This window comes from Falco cherrug, chromosome 17, assembly GCF_023634085.1.
Source record: "Falco cherrug isolate bFalChe1 chromosome 17, bFalChe1.pri, whole genome shotgun sequence".
In the NCBI taxonomy this organism is placed as follows: Eukaryota; Metazoa; Chordata; class Aves; order Falconiformes; family Falconidae; genus Falco; species Falco cherrug.
This window is the reverse complement of record NC_073713.1, coordinates 2194722-2214157: the sequence shown is the minus strand read 5'-3', so window position 1 is coordinate 2214157 and position 19436 is coordinate 2194722. Positions and strand designations below refer to the sequence as shown.

Below are 19436 nucleotides of genomic sequence, written 5' to 3'. Positions count from 1 at the left end.
TCTCTAGCCAGTTGAGCCTAAACTTCCCAGGAAGGAAAGCACTGGAAAAAGATATTTCCAGGGATGATGTTTGGTGGCTTCTGCCCACGAAGAAACCCCTTGCCTTGTTCCATCCTTATGTCTATTTGTAAAACTGCCTGCCCTCGTAAGATATCTATGTACCATTAAGCATCTCTACAATCCAGTCAGCAGCTGATTGCTCTGCCTGATGGTCAGGTTGCCAGCAAGAAGGAGTCACTGCTGATTTCCTCCCTTTTTCCTGTTCTCCTTGCTTTCCAGTCTTACATGCCTTCTTAGTTTGAGCTTCAGCCTCTTGTATCACCTTTTCACGCATGACTGTTACCTCCCCTCTCTCTGGGCCTGGTTCTTGCGCTTCTTTCACTACTCACTTTTTTTTTTTTTTTTTTTTTTTAACTAGAGGAACTGGTTTCAGCTAGTCCTGTCTAGGTTGTTTAGCACTGTGAGTAAGGATTTCTGAGCACACAGTTCTATCTGAACTGTTTGCACTGATACTTGGCACACAGACCTCCAAGCCACACAAAAAGAGCCATCGTGTGCCGCATATATTCCAAACCCATTTGACCAATACCTCTGCAGAGCAACAGGGAGCTCCATCCACGAAGTTACATAGCGCAGAATTCAGAAAACCGTGTACCTTGCTCAAACTGCTGGACAAATACAGCCTGGCAATTTGCAGTTTTGATAAGCAAGTGCTTATTGCAGCAGCAGCTCACTCTGGTAAAACGTGTAAGTGTTTCTGTTCTCGTGATATTTAAGCCCTGTCATCTGTTTATTGCAGAGAAGATGCGGAGGCACCCAAGGCCCATCTCGTCAAGCCCAGTTCCTCTTCGTCTGGTTCCAGGAGCTCACGCTCAGGTTCCTCCTCAACCAGGTCGACAGCCAACAGTGCCTCTCGCAGCCAACGGACTTTGTCAACGGAAGCTACTCCCCACCTAACCCCTCCCCAGTACAACCAGAGGGAGATGGAAGGAAAAGAAATGGAGCCAAAGAAAGTCGACTACACTAACCTGATGAAAATGGGAGCCACGCTGGTCATGGTGCCTGCCCAGAGCCGAGCGTTCCAGACCGTGTGACGGCTCCCCAGCCATCTGGAGACTCCTGCTGTCCAGAAACACGTCACATACCACCAGCCACATAGGAGTTGTTAGATTAGTTATCTTCCTGGTCAGCTTAATTTTGATCACTTGTGATTATTCACACCACAAGAAGCCCTCCCACTCAGCTCTTTCTTACATCTTCCAGCACTGACATTCTGATACAGAATTTTTATTTTTTTTTTTTTAAGAAAGACACATTTGAGGGAAAAGGGAGCCTTCTTTTTAAATTATTTTTTTGGAAACGGAACACTGAGAATTTCAAAACTACAACAGCTAAGCGCTGTAAAAATGAAATGAAGCCAAACCTCAGGAATTTTTAAAAGGGATCAATGGAGACATAAAGATGCATAATATTCCAGAGAGGTTTTGTGGGGAGGGAAGAGTCCTTTGTAGTGGTTTTGGAGAACTCTCTCAAAGATGCATTGTCCTATCTGAAGATCTTCAGGCAGACTCTCTGCTGAGGGTAGCCTGGTGTTCAACCTCAAAGGGAACGGACAGATGCTTGATGTTTTCTGCATTCAGTCTTCTAGTGAAACACTTTTGGAGGCTGTAACTAAAGTGGAAATCAAAGGATCACTCAAAAAGGTCAAGAGGTGCAGCAGTAAGGCATGTATCTGAACTAACCTCTGTACTAAAGAGAAAGAGCAGTTTATGTCAAGGAAACAGAGGTGCTTTAATTGCCAGAATAAACTTAATGAGGTACCTGGGGAGGATGTGGCCAGGAGCCTGACTCTGCTTTTATGGTCAGCACCACAAAGCCACAGTAACTCCACTGGAGTGGCATCTGTGGCAAACGAGCCTTAGTGTGGTGAGAACTGGGCACTAAATCCAGAATGAAGGCAGTACCTGAAAAAGTGAGGGCCACTAATCTACCAAAAAGCCTGGATGAAGCATTTGAAGACATCTTTGCTATTGCCAGGCTGTGAATTCACCAGTTTTGGGGTGAGGGATGCTGTAGAGGCCTTAGGGAGAGCTCTTCCCAAGACTGAACAGTTTCTTGAGCTGACCTTCAGACTTGCAGGTAAGCCTGGAGGATAGTGACAGAGCATGTAGCGAGGAAAATACTCGCTAAGGTAAAAAGGGACAGGTATGCAAGCACGGTGCTGTTTCCATTAGAAAATACTTGTGTGCGTTGTCCCATTTATAGACTAAATGCTGGGCCACATGCTATTGTCAAGGCTTAAACCTTAGTAAGACTCTTAGAAAATTGCAAGAATCATAAAAATATTTCCTGTGATTAAATAAACCAGAATAAATGTTTCCAAGGAATATAAAGTCTTACACTTCAAGTTGAAGGCCGATAGTAAACGATGGGAGATAGGAACAGGCTTCCTCGGGAGGCAGATGTGTAACTGTCATTTATGTTTTCCTCTGAAGGACTTGGCACTACTACACACAAGACACGGTGCTTGTAGGTTCTAGATTCCTGTGTTCTTGGACTGATGATTTTCTATTAAAAAAAGAGGTGGGTTTGGTTTTTTTATTATTATTTGAAGAAAGGAAGGCTTTCTCCAATTTGTGGAATGGGTCTATGGGAGACGGATCAGCACAGAAGAACCACAGATCTATAATTCTTTCACTCCAAGGACTGTCATTAATCTCCTTTTCTGACTGACCCAAAATTCTAGCTTCTTTGCTTGAGGTCTTAGACAATCAGACCAAAGCCAAGCCCTGCTTGGGCTACTTCCATATGGGAAATAGTTTTCAAACTTGCCCTATGTTATCCAAGAATTTCTCTTTCTAGGAGCAGTCACACGTTTTCAGCACATGTATCAAAACTTCACTTGCTCTCTCTACCCCAGAGTCAACCCAGCCACCCTTGGCAGGACAAGTACTGATCTGTTGTGCAGGGAAGGCAGTCCTGAGTCCTAGATTTAAACAAAGGAGACATCTGGTATTAGGTGTTTGATAAGCTTCTGCTTTCGTGACAGCTGGTGGTGTTGGATACCATCTCATTTTACCTACACGGTTTCCCTGGATGTTCCAGAGGCACGTTCCTGGATCAGCTGTGCTTTGGTGGATTTGGCAGTGGCTGTCACTGCTTGGAAGCAGCAGCTCTAAGTGTCTGTGGCTCCTCTGCAGTTGCTCTTTCCCTGGATGCTGAAGGCTTAGGCACTCCAAAGCACCTACAAGGTACTCCAGAGCCAGGAAGGTCCCGAAGAGCAGGAGCAGGACTGCTGAAGTAGTTTGTGGCTTCATCTACGGTTGCTTATTGTGCTTAATGTTATGTGTTGCGTCTGAGGATACTTACTCTGTGCGTATGAAAACAGGAGTGCTTTTCCCCATAAAGAATACCCGCCTTAGCAAGCAGAAGCTCATTACCACAAAATAAGGGTAACAATTCAAACGGTTGAGCTGGTTACAGTCTGAGTCCCAAATGCTGCAGGCTAGCTTTGAGTCACTGGCCAGACTTGTAATTAGCTACAATTGGGATCCTCTGTTGACAGCCTAGAGGCCACTTGCTGCTGGCTAGGAGAATCTGCCCAGCCTGCTCCTGGCAGGCTCTTTCCTGAAGGCCCCTGAGAACAGGCTGCAGGACAAGCAGCGGTGGCAGCCTTCTCCTGGTCTCCACTCTCCCGGAGCAGAGAAGTCACTCCTTGTCATACGAGCTGCCTAATTGCATGGGATGAGGTTTATGGACCTTGGCGCAAAGAATTTGGAAGCAATTGCTGAAGCCTGGTGTGTGAGTTCATTCCTGGCTGTTCCAAGCCCCGTTGGGAAGCAGACAGTGTATACGCCTGCTGTCTGGGCAGGTACAGGCTGCCCTGCATACAAACGGTGTCAGAAAAAGCACCGTGGCCATCTCCTGCCGTGGAACAAAGATGCAAAGGTGTGTGTGGCCCTGGGTAGAAAATGTGGGCACTGCGGTGATTTAAAATCACTAAGAAATGCTTTTTGGTGGTGCTTTTCAGTCCACACGTCAGTGATCTCACAGGTGAACACAAAGTGAATTGAGCACTTCAGTCGCTAGCGTGAAGCCCAAAGGGAAAAGTTCACTACTCAAAGGAAATATGAAAAAGATAATTCCAAAGGTATTCTTTTTTCAAAGGGACACTTTTCTGAGCTCCGGATGATACTATTAGGAGTTGCACAACAGAAGCAAATAAACCATAAGCCAAACTCTATTTTGTAAAATAGTGTACTTAAAGCATTTACTGTCATATACCAGTTATTACTAGTGTGATTAAATGCATACAACGTTATGTAGTTTGCTTTTGTTTCTCGACAGCTAAACTAAGCTTACATCTCTTCTACCTGCTATAATTGGTGTACTTGTACTGTGTCTGAAAAACTCAGAGGAAAGCAAATATTTATTATTGATTCCTTTGAATCATTGATTTCGTAAATTTTTTTGTTTGGTTGGTTGTTTTATAAATAAATGTGCTGCAGCTTCAAGTGCTACAGCTCAACTAAACTTGTACTGATGCTCCATCTTCTGTGGTATGATGTGTTACATGCTGTCAGGCTGAATCCAAGGAAAAAAGCAGAGAGTCAGAAATAACATTTTTCAGCTAACAAGGACTACATGCATATTTGCTTAGAAAGGGTGGGGAAGCTGGTCTTTTTTTGCAGTCTGAATTATGTGACATGGTATGAAATATGTGAAACCTTGGGTGTATCGAAGCAAATGGTGTTTTGACTTCCATGCAGCTATTTCACTGGAGATCTCTTGGCTTAGGATGTAGATGCTTCAGGCTAACACGGTAAATAGTGCCAGCGCAGACACAGCACAGATACAAGCCCGCGGTGGCACTGCCCTCCCGCTCCCACATCTGTGACCTTACTTCTCAACCACCCGGCGCGTGTTTCAGTTTATCTCCTGAACTGTGTGTGAGACGACAATGAAACCTTGAACAGCTATGAGCCATGTTCAGCCAGTTCAGATCTCAGCAGATAAATATTTTGAACTAGCCAACAGGGAACTGCAGGTGGAATTTAGGGTAACTAGTTGTGGCTGTGGTTGATTTCTCTCGCAGTGGCTCAGCCTTCTTTCCCTGGGGCTGTTTTGCACAGACGTCTCCCAACATCGGCAATCTTCTTGATTCTGAAATCTGGGAGTAAAAAATTGCAACATAATTAAACTGTATTTGAAATACGGTGACAACACGGTGGTCTCCTAGGCATGCCTTTCTGTCTGCCTCTGATTCATGAGGAAATGCTATTGCTGGCTCCCTCCTGAGCTGATGACATCCAAAATCCTGATTACGCGATGCACATTTTGAGGAGTTGTGCAATTGCATACTTTTGTACAGTATCAGGAATCTTGGGTTATTTTAAACCTGGATCAGTTTGTGCTGACACACTGAAGGGGGAGAACAGGGTGGGAAGGAGAAGGGACTGCCTTGGAAATGTGTGATTTTCAAACTTCAGCTGCGGTGTACAGATGCAAGTGTATAAATAACAAATGCCACCGTTGTGATTAAGGAAGTACGGCTTTGGTAATCTCCACTGTCTTCTCAATTCTGTTTTAAATGCTTAAAGGAGACACAGTCCTTCATCTCTAATGTACTAAATTGGCCTCAAAAGATGATGTTGGAAGTCATCATTTGAAAAAACTCTACACAGAATACTTGTCAGTGTCCAGCCTGCTGAGCCTTATTTTTTCTGATATGCAGTACATCAGCTACTTTTGTCCAGCATGCTAACAGCCCTTAATTTCTAATGTAATGAATCATTTGCCAAACTGCCCTCCTCCCTGCACTGACTCACTGTTTTAGGCTGCCTTCACTTGCTATCAGTCTGCTGTGCAAAGTACGGTTGCACATCTAAATGTCACTGTTTAATTTCAAGGTGCAGGTGGTGCCGTTCTTGGGTCCTACTGATATTCTGCTCATGAGTAAAAAAAAAACAAACAACAAACAAACAAAAACAACCAACCAAATACAAAAAAAAAAAAAAAAAGCGCAGACAATCCCTTGCTAACAGCACTGCTCCTACGAGACTTGATAGGTGATGTGTTCAGTGCAAGTTAGCACCACGTGCCTCAGGAGCATCTCTGTACTCTGGACAGGGTGGAGTGCGCTTTGCATGCCATACCCGTCAGATACAGGGTGATGATTCGTATCGACCACCCTTATCTTTAAAGGCTCAGGAGAGTAACAGCGAGAGCTCTGTGACGTGGAGCCCCTTTCCGTTTGCTGTTGCTCCTTCTGTCTCTACACTCGTACACCCAGGTTCTAACTCCATCCTGTGCTTTCCGTTGTCAGCCAGAGATCCTGGTTGAGGTCCCAGCCCTGCGTGTGGCACAGCAAGAACAGGAGCCACAAACTGTCGCTTGGCACAAGTGACTTTCCCGTGGGACAACATTCCCGCCACAGGAGCCTGGTGGCATGTGGCCATGGGAATCTGCACGTTAGTGGCCTGATAATGGGTTAGCAGCTGTCAGCTGACCAGGGGCAACTGTGTCACGTTCCCTAAGAAAGGTCACTGAAAACTGCTGTGAAAGACAGACACCCCGACCTGTCTCGGGGTGCAGGCTTGTGTGCAGCAAGGCCACAGAGGACACACGGTCAGTCAGTCGGGGTAAGGGGACATTGTTCAGTGCCCCCCGTGCACGGGACTTTGTAAGCAGTCACCAGGAGTGATTCTAAGCCCAGCCCTGCGGGCAATGTTAAGAGAACACCAGAAACGCTTTTGCATGCAGTTCTTACCCCTGACGCTGGACATGCCTTTGCCCAGGGTAGCTGGGTGTGTAGCCCTCCTCCCAGCAACTCCCCCGGACTTTTCCAGTCAGCGTTTTATGCCATGTAAACATTGGATGCAATCCCCAGCACTCCTGCTAGAGCCTGACCTTCCGTGATTTATGACCTCTGATCAGCTTTCAGCCTAAGGCGCTGAGACCAGCTGAACATCCCCCGTCATCCCTCCGCTCGCCTCATCCCCAAGGACACGGAGCAGCCAGACTTTTCCACCATTCCCAGCCTCTTCCTTCCTTTCCACTGAAGTCTGTCACACCGAGAGCACGCAGCAGCACACATAGGTGTGTTAACTTGCCCCTTGGATTGGCACGTTAGCACCGATTACGGGCCAGAAAAATTTAGGATGGATTAAAAAGTAAGAGTGGAGGTGCTGTGGGGGGTGGGCTCTGCTGTGGGGAGAAACCAGTGATGCCCTGGGCCACCACAGACAGCACGGTTCCCTCAGCCCGGGTGGGAGCGAGGGTGTTGGGGGGGACAGCGTTACATTTGGCTGGTTCCATGAAACATGGAGGGTGCCAGGTCAGGTTATGGTGCTGGGAACATGGAAGGTGCTGGGACAAGGTTACGGTGCTGGGAACATGGAAGATGCCGGCACAAGCTTACGGTGCTGGGAACATGGAAGATGGGATATCTACCAGGCCAGCCTGCCACCAGGGATGCCGCCGTTACTGCCAGGGCAGAGGTCATCTCCCAGGGCAGGCGCCCCGCACCTCTCGCTCCTTGCCGTCCGGATTTGATTCGCCTGCCGTTAATTCGGCTGTTAATTGCGTTTAATCGGACACCACTGCGTGGAGCCGCCAACGCTGCCGCCGGCCCGCTAGGAGCGTGCGGGGCCGGGCGTTCAGGCCGGGGCAGAAGCCGCGCCGAGAGGCACGCACAGCGGCCCGGGGAGCGGGGCCGGCCCGGGGAGCCCCGAGCCGCGCACAGGCCCACGCCGCCACCGGGCCCCGAGCGCCTCCATCTTGTGCCGCCGCCCCGCTGCCCCTTCCCGCCGCCCGCCATGCAAATCACCCGCCAGCCGATTGGCCAGCCCCACCCCAAGGCGCCTTCCCTTCGCGCGCGAAATATGCAAAGAGCCTCCGGGCGCCGTATTGCGATTGGCTGCCGTTCCCTCCCACCCTCCCCGCCCGCTCCTTCAGCCCCCGCTCAGTGGTGTCGTCACCGGCATGCGGCCGCTGGAGGCTCTCATTGGCTCCCGCGCAAGCGAAGCTCCGCCCCCGCCCGGTGCAGAGCGGTGGGTGGTTGGGGCGGGGGAGAGGGAAAGCGCATGAAGGTTCGAGAATGCCGGCCGGCCGGCGCCACGCCCCCTTCCTGTGTGCGTCACGGAGGGTGCGGGTTCCGGCGGACGGCCATTGGCGGGAAGGGCGGCGGAGCCCGCAGCGGATTGGCTGGAGCGGAGAAAAGAGGCGGGCGCTTCTGGAAGGTTCTGCGGCGGTATATAAAGGCGGCGGGGCGGGCGCTGACCAGTCTCATTGAGGAGCAGCCTACGCGGATCGTCTTTTCTGTGCGTTCGGGCCCAGCCGCGCCGCTCAGGTAACGGGGCCTGTGGGGCCTTGCGGCGGCCTGGGCGCCGCCTGAGGAGCCCGTGCGCTGGGGGAGGTCCTGGGTGGCGGGAGAACGGGCTGGGGGGCTGGGGGCCTTTGCTCGCTGCGGCGATGCGGCTTTTTTCTTCATCCGTGCGCTGTGGCGGCGGTTCCGCAGAGCTTCGTGCGCTGTGGCTCGTTTCCTTGCTAAATGGGACTTACAGGCGATTTTCACGTTTTTCTTCCTTTTGTTCTTTTAAAGGTAGCCGTGGGGTGGGGGGAAGGAGGGCTAGAGGAGACTGGGCGCCCGTGTTATCTCCCGCGGGGAGCGCCCGAGGACGGTGTGAGGCGGGGCCGCGCCCCGGGCATGCCGGGGTTTGTAGTCCCGCGGGCGGGGGGGTGAAGCGGTGGGTGTGCGGGGCTGCCACATTGGGGGGGGGGGGAGGAGGAGAGGGAGGCGCTGTGTCTCTGGATGGGGGCGGGGCGGGGGGAGCCGGTGTCGCAGCAGCACTGGGGCTGTGCCAGGCCACATGGCCCGGCAGGCTCGGCCCACGCCGGGCTCCATCCCCCAGCCCTCAAGATGTCCGCCCGCGGGCACGTGACGCGCGGGGAGGAGCGCTGGGCCCGGCGCGGTACCACGGGGGGGGTGGGGAGGGCTGCGCCACCCGGCAGTTACCGCTAAAACCCCGCCTCTCCGAGCGATGGAAACGTTTTCATTCCCGTTATAAATTTCACAGCTTAATTTATATTATAACATTTTTTTCAGGCAAGATGTCGAAGGGACCAGCTGTTGGAATTGATCTTGGCACCACCTATTCCTGTGTTGGCGTCTTCCAGCACGGGAAGGTGGAAATCATTGCCAATGACCAGGGCAACCGGACCACGCCAAGCTACGTTGCCTTCACAGATACCGAGAGGTTGATCGGCGATGCTGCAAAGAATCAAGTTGCAATGAATCCAACCAATACAGTTTTTGGTAAGGCTTCAAGGTTTGCATACTTCATGCACAGAAGCTTAGCGTCTTGATGGTAGATGTGTCCGGGTCACAAGAATTACTGACAGATAAAACGTTGTTAAAGCTTCCCCTTGGAAAGGAAAACTCGGGTTTCTTTTTATTCTGAATAATACAACTGTATTAATTGATAATTAAGTCTTTATTATATTCAGGCAAAGTCTGTGCCTTCAGCTATAAACCTGTCCTGCTGCAGGTGGCTCTTGGCAGTTAGTATTAAGTGGCCTTGACCAAGTGTTTCAGTCTTAATTCCAAGACTGCACTGTAGCTTACGGCGCAGCAGCTGTACTGCTGCTGTGGTAGTTGTGAGGCCATGCTGATGTGTTAATGAATATCCAAAAGGTGAAACTTGGCAGTGCCTGCAGCTGGGTGTTGACAGGCAGGTAATAATCCCAGGTTCAGTGTAGTGTTGCAGGGGTTTGTGCCTTTTTTAGGAAGAGCTTCACATTCTTTACTGTGAATGAACATACTTAATATGGCCAACTCTTCTTTTCCAGATGCGAAACGGTTGATTGGCCGTAGATTTGATGATTCTGTTGTCCAGTCTGATATGAAGCACTGGCCTTTCACTGTGGTGAATGATGCTGGCAGACCAAAGGTGCAGGTGGAGTACAAAGGCGAGACAAAGAGTTTCTACCCAGAAGAAATTTCTTCTATGGTTTTAACCAAAATGAAGGAAATTGCAGAAGCATATCTTGGGAAGGTGAGATATAGGACTTAAGTGAAACATGAATAGTTTGTATGTGTGAGTAACACAACTGATTTTCTTGCCTTTTTATTTCTGTAGACTGTTACTAATGCTGTGGTGACTGTGCCAGCCTATTTCAATGACTCTCAGCGTCAGGCTACAAAAGATGCTGGAACCATTGCAGGGCTCAACGTGCTGCGAATTATCAATGAGCCGACAGCTGCTGCAATAGCCTATGGCTTGGACAAAAAGGTATGTTGTGGAGTGACTGCTGTCTCTGATGTCCCAACTAGTAAACCTGACAAACTGGTAGTAAAAAATGTATGGCATTATAAAAATTGATCTGTTCCTCCAGGTTGGTGCTGAGAGGAATGTTCTTATCTTTGACCTTGGAGGTGGCACCTTTGATGTGTCAATTCTGACTATTGAAGATGGCATCTTTGAGGTGAAATCCACCGCAGGTGACACTCACTTGGGTGGAGAAGACTTTGACAACCGCATGGTCAACCACTTCATTGCTGAGTTCAAGCGCAAGCACAAGAAAGACATCAGTGAGAACAAGAGAGCAGTTCGTCGCCTCCGCACTGCATGCGAGCGTGCAAAGCGTACTCTGTCTTCTAGCACGCAGGCCAGTATTGAAATTGATTCTCTCTATGAGGGTATTGACTTCTACACGTCCATTACCAGAGCTCGCTTTGAAGAGCTGAATGCTGACCTGTTCCGTGGCACCCTTGATCCTGTGGAAAAGGCCCTGCGGGATGCCAAACTCGACAAATCGCAGATTCATGACATCGTGCTGGTTGGTGGGTCAACCCGTATCCCAAAGATACAGAAACTGCTGCAGGATTTCTTCAATGGCAAAGAGCTGAACAAGAGCATCAATCCAGACGAAGCTGTGGCTTACGGTGCAGGTAATGATGAAACCTGGCATCTCCATGCTGAAACTGCTGGGTGGTGTTGGCAAACCCCGTACTATCCGAACTAGTGTCGGAGCAGTAGTGGTTGGTGTAGGCCCTGGGTATTCCACCTGAATCGGTAAAGCTTTTCAAAGCAGTAAGAAGCTTAACTTGACTTGCAATGATGAATCAGGTTCCAAAGCCATTCGTAGTTTCCACCAGAAGTCTACTAATGATGGCCAAAAACTTCCTTGGATGTCTGAGCGAGCCATGGGCTTTAGCTGTCCTGTGTGGGGTGTCTGTTGCAGGGTTCTTAATGATCTTTTTCTCTTCCTCCAGCTGTTCAGGCTGCTATTCTGTCTGGAGACAAGTCTGAGAATGTGCAGGATCTGCTGCTCTTGGATGTGACTCCTCTGTCCCTCGGTATTGAGACTGCTGGAGGTGTCATGACAGTCCTGATCAAGCGGAATACCACCATCCCCACCAAGCAGACTCAGACGTTCACAACTTACTCTGACAACCAGCCTGGTGTGCTGATACAGGTAGGAAAGCAGCACCAGGGTGAATGAATGGTCAGTGTGCTCATGGAATTGCAAGGCCGTGGCAGCACTTGCAGCGGGTGATACTGGAAGAAAATCTTAGGCCAGAGGTGTCCTGTTCTTGCAGTTAGCAGGAGATGCTTGTAGCTGCCTGGTTGCTGTGATGAAAATGATTCCAAAGCCATTCGTAGTTTCCACCAGAAGTCAAAAGACTTGTGTTGGTCCAAGTACCTTCCTTGGATGTCTGAGCGACCATGTCACTCTGGGATAATACCCTGCAATGATTAAATCATGTGGTCAAACTTAATTTATGACTTGACTTTACGGCTTCTTTTTTAGGTGTATGAAGGAGAGCGTGCTATGACTAAGGACAACAACTTGCTGGGCAAGTTTGAGCTGACCGGTATTCCCCCTGCTCCCAGAGGTGTACCTCAGATTGAAGTAACCTTCGATATTGATGCCAATGGCATCCTGAATGTGTCCGCTGTGGATAAGAGCACTGGCAAGGAGAACAAGATCACAATAACAAATGACAAGGGTAAGGATCTGCTGTGTTCTGTAGGTGGGAGAGTGGCTTGTTGCTTGGACTTGGTTTGTCAGGCTGCCTTACAGTGTCATCGGAACGTGGCTGTAATGTATGTGCAGCTTGATTGACAGGCGTGAGCCCTGTTTTTAGTACAGGGATCCATGAGTTCCTAAGGAGGCCCATGAAGTGGCTTAAGATGAGGGTACCCAATAGCTTACGAGTCTCTTCGCTGCCTCCCTGCCCAAGTGAAATGAAAACGCTGTCTGAACTGCTGTTCTCTTCTGCAGGCCGTCTGAGCAAGGAGGACATCGAGCGGATGGTTCAGGAAGCAGAGAAGTACAAAGCAGAAGATGAGAAGCAGCGTGATAAAGTGTCTTCCAAGAACTCCCTGGAGTCATACGCATTTAATATGAAAGCTACTGTTGAAGATGAGAAGCTCCAGGGCAAGATCTCTGATGAAGATAAGCAGAAAATCCTGGACAAGTGTAATGAAATCATCAACTGGCTGGACAAGAACCAGGTACGTCATGTTCTGTGTTTGGTTGGGGTGTTCATTCTTTGTAGCTCAGACACTAGATGTAAGCCTGGGAGGATGGAGGAGAACTAACTACTGGTTGCTGTGATGAAAATGATTCCAAAGCCATTCGTAGTTTCCACCAGAAGTCGAAAGACTTGTGTTGGTCCAAGTACCTTCCTTGGATGTCTGAGCGACCATGGTTTGCAAGCAGACAGCACTGTCGGTGCCTCTTGTCTGAAGCTGGCTCGCTTGCAAGTATGATCTTGCCTAGTGTGATCGGAGGTCCTGTTGCCCCAGGAGTAACACTGGCTCTAGGATTGATGGCAGGGAGGCAGTCCCAGATCGGCAGGTTGGTTTTGCTGGATCTAGTCCAAGCAGCACCACTCCTGCATCCAGTCCAGAGCAAGTCTGCCTTAGGGCTGGTGATGGGCTAAAAAATGAGCGCGGGGGGGTGGTGAGCCCCCTCAGGCCTGTATCAGTGAGTGAGGGCAGCAGGTACTGAGCTCTTGTCTCTTCCAGACTGCTGAGAAGGAGGAGTTTGAGCACCAGCAGAAGGAGCTGGAGAAGGTGTGCAACCCCATCATCACCAAGCTGTACCAGAGCGCAGGTGGGATGCCTGGTGGGATGCCTGGCGGATTCCCTGGTGGTGGAGCACCTCCATCTGGTGGAGCCTCTTCTGGACCAACCATTGAGGAGGTGGACTAAAGGCCCTGGGAGATGCATTCCACTAGCAGTTAGTATTGGAGGACCCCCAGCTGGGGGTTAGATTGAAGGACCCAAACCTGTAGGCACATCTGGGTGTATCTTGCCAGGTTAAAACTCCATAACTGAGCTGCTGTAAAAATAAAATAAAAAAAGATTTCTGGGCATTTTAAATACTTGAACATGTGCACAGGAGGGGTGATGAATACCGTTGCACTTTACAGTACTGTAAACAAGTGGGAATGCAAAATCTGTCCTAAGAAATAAAAACTATTTAATGGGCATCACAATGTTTGTTGTCTTTTGTAAAGGAGGAAGTAAAAGGGGAAAATCAGTTTGGTAACGGGGCAAGGGCCAGGTTTATTGTCTGGGGGCAGGGCTGTTGGTGGTACATCACCTTTAAGGGTCACTGTAGCTTCACTTCCAGAATGAGATCATGGGGATCAAGAAAGGGGAAAAAAAAAAATGAACACACTAAACAGCTGTTCCTTAGCCTGCCACTCACTGAGGATGCCAGTCCCAGTCCAGCTGCCTGCCCACCCCAGGCTGGCAGTGGAAATGCCAAATGCCTCTGAAAAGGGACAGGTTGGTGGCACCTGGCTCCCTGGCCTGCAGGGGCTGGTGGCTGAGCACCCTGGGCTTGCGCGGGTCCAGCAACCCCTGGTGCAGCTCTGGGAGCTGCTCTGGGTGCCAGGGGAAGAGCTCAGCACCTCCCTCTGGGGTGGGCACCCACAGCACGCGGTGACCACAGGGTGCGTGGTCCTTGTCACTGCTGGTGGGGCACGCTGCCGCACAGCACCCGCGGCCCCTTTCCATGGGGCTGCTCTCCAGCTGGTCCACATTCACACCCTGGCTCACCAAATTGATGCTAAAACGGCACAGAGTAACTGCTCAGACAAATTCTGTCTTAAAGCAGCAGAGTTACTTATTTCACAACGCTGGGGAGCTAGCCAGTTTGCACTGGACAAACTAGCTCCCCAGTTTGCAGTGAAAAGTTGGGTAATTAATACATTTCCATGAGAGGTTACAACATCTTTACATAACATACTCATTTGATTTTGACACCTAATCATTCTATTCATAATAGGTGGGATCTAGGTGGAGTAAACCTTTCCATTTTGTTCAACGATTTCCTGACTCATGGTCTCCTTTTCTCCTTCAGATGCCCACTTTGTCTTTTCTAATTTTTCAGAGTACATTCCTTTGAATTCATCAGTGGAACCTTTTCTAATTATTCAGAGTACACTCCTTTCTCAGCACAGACAGAGCATCACCCAGAGCATTGTACCCAACTCATCCTGACCCATCTTTTTAAGACCTTGCTCGGTTTCATTCGGTGCAGGACGTGCATCAGTGATACAGGAGCACCCCGAGGAGCCCAGCGCTGCCGGTGAGTGACCCCCACCCGGGTCCTGCCTGTCACACAGCCTCACGGCTTGTCAGGAGGGATAGATACTGCGAAGGACAGCACCAAAACCTGCCTAAAATCCGGGAAAAATGACATCTGCTGCCCTTCCCTTTGCCTGCGGGGCGGGGTGGGGGGTGTTTGAGCCCCCACCGGGCAGGGCTGGCCCTTTGCCACCCCACATTGTCTGCGGATCACGATGTCCCTTGCCAGGAGGCTATTATCATTTCCCAATAATAATTGGGAAGTAACTGGAGAAAATTCCCCCCAAACTAACTGGGGAATAACTGAAACGTTAATTGCACTTTCTTAAAAATAGGGGGAGGAAAAACCAAAGCCCCGTGCTGTCGGCTCAGGGTCGCACTGCAGCATGGAACGCGTTTTGGCTGGGGGGGGGCATGCCCTGGGGCAGCTTGGTGCTGCCGGTGCTTGGCCACCAGATGACAGCACCTGACCACAGAATGCAGACAGGAATTTTATTGTTATCTCATTTTTTGTTTTGTTCTGTTGCCCTCACCTCCAGCTTTTGAATTACCCACACGAACACAAATATTTATGGCATTTAATTCTGTCTGTAGCAGCATCTCCCACTAATAGTGTGTGATGCCTGCGGTGCCGGAGGGGACGCTACACAAAAATGTTTTTTGGCAGTGGTATTTCAGGAACAGTGGCTTAAACCGGCGCCGTTTTCACAGGAGGCTGTTCCCAGGGGTTGCCAGAGCCCTGCGATTCAAAACCACCCGTCTGGTCGGGCTGAGGGACGAGGTCCCGCAGCGTAAGCGATGAACTGGCACATGCAGAGGGTCCGGATGGTGCGGGTGAGCCTGGGCTGGGGAGAAGGGGCTGCTGGGTGGTTCGCAGTCACACCAGCGTTTGCAGGAGGGCGCAGGCAGCGTTAGCAAAGTCAATGAATGAAAATGGTGTCAAATTTGTGAGTTTTTTAGATCCGTGACAACAAAGAAGCCTGAAGAGTTGTGTGCAGGACAGGGGAACTGCTTTTAGGTTGATGTACAGCTAATTCAGGAAGTTCTGGAATTCAGGTGCTTTCCTTTTCTTTAAAAACTTGAATTCAGTTTTGTTCCTTTTTTCTTTGATAAGAAACCGTTAAATTCTAGATTTTTCTTTTTCTGTTCCAAGTGCTTCTTAATTAGGTGCAGGCTGGGTCAGCAGCTGGGGCCCTCCACCGCCGTACCTGGCCAGGCTCACTCCCAGGGCAAGTGCCGGCGTCGCTCCCACCTTCCTCTGCTGTGTGCCGGTCACGCTGCTGCTCCGGGTGCAGGAACAGAGGTGAAGAAACAAACACAGGTAACGTCTACGCAGCTTTATTTTGTGCATCTTTTCAGGATCTTGCTTTCCTCCCAAGTGGCAGGGTACTCAGCTTTATTTCCTTTATGGATGAGCAAGATCTGTCCGTGCAGGGGCGAACGCTGCCTCCGACCGTGACCGGAGGGCTCTGCAGCTTCTCCAGCCGGGTTCCCGGCTTTCCCAAGTAGCAAATGTTGCAGCCAAGCAGCAAGTGCAATGGCTTGACCATGGGCCACTGGGCTCCTGTGCCCTGTGGTACAACGATTTCTTTCTTGTCATCATTCCCTTGCTCTAAGGGCTGTGAAAGAGCTGGCCATACGGATCACCTGCTTTGGTTACTGCCTTACTGGAAAGGGCAAAGTTAATTCCTGGTGTATTTAGGTGGCCTCAGAAGCTGCTGGGGTCTCACCTCCCGGGGGGTGCCGTGCGGGTGGCTTCTCCTGACGCTGTGAGGTTGCATCAATCCGGTAACAGCAGCGTGGTGAAGGGAAGACCCTTCATTTTGAATTTAGCACTGCAGCTGCCTGCTGGAGCCTCCGTGGTGAGCAGAGGACCTTTTCCAAGGCTCTGCTTGGTACTAAAGTGCTGAGGGAAGAGTTCTCCTGCATGGGTTCACACTGAAGTGCAGGGGTTTGGGAATGCTGATGTCTGGGGGCAGCCTCTGCCTGCAGCTCCTCTCCAGTGCTTTAGAGACTGAAGAGCACTCGGTGGAGTAAAGTCCACTTAAACTGAGATCTTAAACTGAGATCTGTCAGTGGCCAGTGTTGCCTGTCTTAGAGGAAAGCATGAAAAATGTCTCAGTAAGTAGGCTTAAAGGAGGGTTTTCACTTGATCCTTCACCCGAAGAGGCTGAACTTGGTTCTGCTGGGGAGGAGCCCATGGTTCCCTCGCAGGTACCACACGCACTCTGCACAGCCTGCTCACGAGGCAGGAATTAGCTGGAGGGTTTGTTTTCGAAGCTCTGAGGTCTGCTTGTACGTGGCTGACTGCTTTCTGGGTGTCTTCACCAAGGTGAATTAAATCTTTTTTCCTTTTCAAAGTGTTTTGGTGTTTGTCTTCAGAGGCAGAGAGTGCTGTGGCTGTTACATGGAGTATGTTACTGGCTTGCCCCTGTAAAAGCTCCTGGGGTATTACTAGATTTCTCTGTGTGTTAGTGTGTGAAAGAGAGACAGAGCGCATTTATATTTTTTATAAAACTGGGATAGAGGTGTGCAGCTGAAGCCTGGGCTTGAAGGAGATTCCCGCTGAAGCTGGTGACCCAGCTGGGGCAGAGCTTCATTCCTGCTAACCGGTGGGAAGCCAAAGCTGGGCTGGAGTAAGGCTGATTTTTCAAGCAGCCCTGTCAGCCCTGTTCAGGCACCGAATTCAGCTTCTTGGAAAACCGCAGCCTGAGTGTTACACAGAGAGTCCAGGAGCAAAGGTAAGAAAAAACCTTTGGGTTCCTTGTTCAGCTTTATTACAAAACGTTAAGCGCTCTGCTACTGAGGGAGGGGAACCTGTGTGTGCTCTGAGGGTCAGACCTGGTTTACTTCCTATGGGTACTGCAAAATGCAAGGAAAGGGAGCTTTGAAGAAGCTTTCACAGTTTCCTGAAGAAGAAAGTGTTTTTGAAAGCGGGTTGTTGGGGCTAAACACTCATGTTTTGCAAGTAAACCCAGGTTTGTGATCTGCAGTAACCTTGAGGATGATTAACCAAGCTGTGCTTGACTTTCCTCCTACTTGGAGAAGAGGGAACTCCCTAGCCCCCAACAACTGCAAAGGTGCTGTTAACTCTTTCAAATAATCCTTAGCAATCCACACACAAACCAGAAAAGAATAAAAACGGCTCAGGAAAAGTGAGAGCCGGCTGTTCGGCGGTGGGCGGCGAGGTAAGGAAAGGGCACGCGTGGAAGCTGTGATTGGAAATCGCCACTGCAGAGGAGCTTGCTGCGAAGGCAGAACGCAGCTCAGCCCGGAGAGCCGCAGCCTGCTCGCTGCTGAGCCTCAGCACTTGTCTCCTCTCTCTGGTCAAGTGCCTGTTTTTTCATCACACGATTGACTCCGTGGCTGTTTTGTTCAGGCTGAAAGACGGGAGCGCTTGCTGGAGGAGGCAGTCAATGCGGAGGTCCTGGGGCCTTGAAAAGGCGAGGATTAATAGGTTTGCTGCCTTTGAGCCGTGCACCCAAGTCAGCACTGAATAAAGGCTTTCGCTGGCAGCCGGGCGGCCACGCCGGGGCTGCCGATCCCCTTGGGTTGCCTGGCTGGGGCGCAGGCTCGGGGTCCCCGGCGTGCCAGGAGCTGGCACGGCCGCCCGGGCTGCCCCCGGCTCGGGGTGCAGGGCAGGCTGCCCAGGCGTGACCCCCGGGCTCCTGCAAGGCCAAGGGCCGCGTCGCCCGCGGTCCCCGTGCAGAGCAGCGGCTGTGGGTGAGCTCGGGGGCGCCCCAAATTCCTGCCCTGCCTGCGCTTGCTGGGGGTCAGCCGGGAGCCCTGCGGCGGGGGGGCTGCGCTGCTCTGCGTACCCCTCTCTGCCTCGGCTCACTTCACGCCTTCAGTTTGCACGGCTCTTTCCGCGGGCTCTGAGGGATAACGCGGCCTGTGGCGGAGGCACGCGCGGGCGTACGTGGCACCGGCTGGTTTATGAGCTCCGGCAAAAAATAAAGCAAACCTGTGGGCATACCCGCCTGTGTTTCACGTCTCGGGGGGGGGGGATTCTTTGGCATTTAAAAGCAGCAAGAGCACCTGAGCCTGGCATCTGGGAGCAAGGTACGGACGATCACCTGGTTTGTAATCTCTGCCCCGTCACCGGATTTATTAATAACACTGCCTTTAGTTAGCAGACCGGTGGATATTCGGTTGCCCTCTGATCAGCCTGCCTTCCCCCCTCACGCTTTTCCTGCTCTTCTTCCACCACCCCGCATCATCATCCTTTTTCTGTCGATTTTCCAACAATGCCTAATTCTATTATTCGGAATGATTTCCCACCGGGCGGTAGTTTATTTCTGTCATCAAATCTCAGATGAAATCTTTAGACATGAAATATTTAGCCCGATACCAACAAATCGCACATAGTGTTAACGTGTCACAAGCTGCCTGGAGACAGCATTAGGCTGTAATTTGAAAGTGAGTGAAGCGATAATGCCATGCGCGCTGCTTTTGTGAGCGTGCATTAATGCATCTCTTGCCAGGGCTGGTCATTGACAGCAAATCGACTCCCACTAATAGTATGTGGGAAGGTGGCAAAATTGGGGGTGATGCAGAAGATAAAGCATATTGACCAGCCAACTGCAGTGCCTCAGTAGCCTTTAATCTATTATTGCCCTTGATGGGGATATTTTAATGCAACTTTACTGTCAATCGCATTTATGGTCGCACGCTCTGCCTGCTGGGGAGCACTGTGAAAATGGCAGAACTCGGATCATGCTGTTGCTTAGAGCTCATAGTTATCGATTGTAGCCAGGCTCAGGAGTCTGGGTTATAATTATTTCATTAAACCATTTAATGGTTATCAAATATGAATCCTTCTACCAT

At 50.3% G+C, this 19436-nt stretch overlaps 2 protein-coding genes and 3 non-coding genes across 5 annotated transcripts in view; all 5 read left to right on the top strand.

Moving 5' to 3' along the window:
* The window catches only part of CLMP (CXADR like membrane protein), a 45185-nt gene extending 39968 nt beyond the window's left edge, over nt 1-5217 (top strand). Inside the window, exon 7 of the mRNA XM_055728621.1 lies at nt 800-5217. Within this exon, the coding sequence (XP_055584596.1) occupies nt 800-1094 (295 nt within the window). The 3' untranslated portion in view covers nt 1095-5217. The remainder of the gene's footprint in view (nt 1-799) is intronic.
* A 2989-nt stretch (nt 5218-8206) lies between these two features.
* On the top strand, nt 8207-13504 carry HSPA8 (heat shock protein family A (Hsp70) member 8). The gene is made up of 9 exons (XM_055728537.1): nt 8207-8350; nt 9107-9316; nt 9850-10055; nt 10140-10292; nt 10396-10951; nt 11276-11478; nt 11815-12013; nt 12289-12521; nt 13038-13504. The coding sequence occupies exons 2-9, from the start codon at nt 9112-9114 to the stop codon at nt 13221-13223; spliced, it is 1941 nt and encodes a 646-aa protein (XP_055584512.1). The 5' UTR covers nt 8207-8350; nt 9107-9111; the 3' UTR covers nt 13224-13504.
* On the top strand, nt 11113-11203 carry LOC114016139 (small nucleolar RNA SNORD14). Its single transcript, XR_003560444.1, has one exon. It is a non-coding gene; the product is annotated as a small nucleolar RNA SNORD14 (small nucleolar RNA).
* On the top strand, nt 11631-11727 carry LOC114016138 (small nucleolar RNA SNORD14). Its single transcript, XR_003560443.1, has one exon. It is a non-coding gene; the product is annotated as a small nucleolar RNA SNORD14 (small nucleolar RNA).
* LOC114016137 (small nucleolar RNA SNORD14) lies at nt 12616-12712 on the top strand. Its single transcript, XR_003560442.1, has one exon. It is a non-coding gene; the product is annotated as a small nucleolar RNA SNORD14 (small nucleolar RNA).
* Nucleotides 13505-19436: the final 5932 nt, after the last annotated feature.

Excerpts from the sequence above, each read along its gene's own strand:
- HSPA8 (XM_055728537.1), top strand. The coding sequence starts at position 9,112 with ATGTCGAAGGGACCAGCTGTTGGAATTGATCTTGGCACCACCTATTCC. Across the intron at positions 10,293-10,395 it reads CCTATGGCTTGGACAAAAAG|GTTGGTGCTGAGAGGAATGT; the intron begins GTATGTTGTGGA and ends CTGTTCCTCCAG. Across the intron at positions 12,522-13,037 it reads ACTGGCTGGACAAGAACCAG|ACTGCTGAGAAGGAGGAGTT; the intron begins GTACGTCATGTT and ends TGTCTCTTCCAG.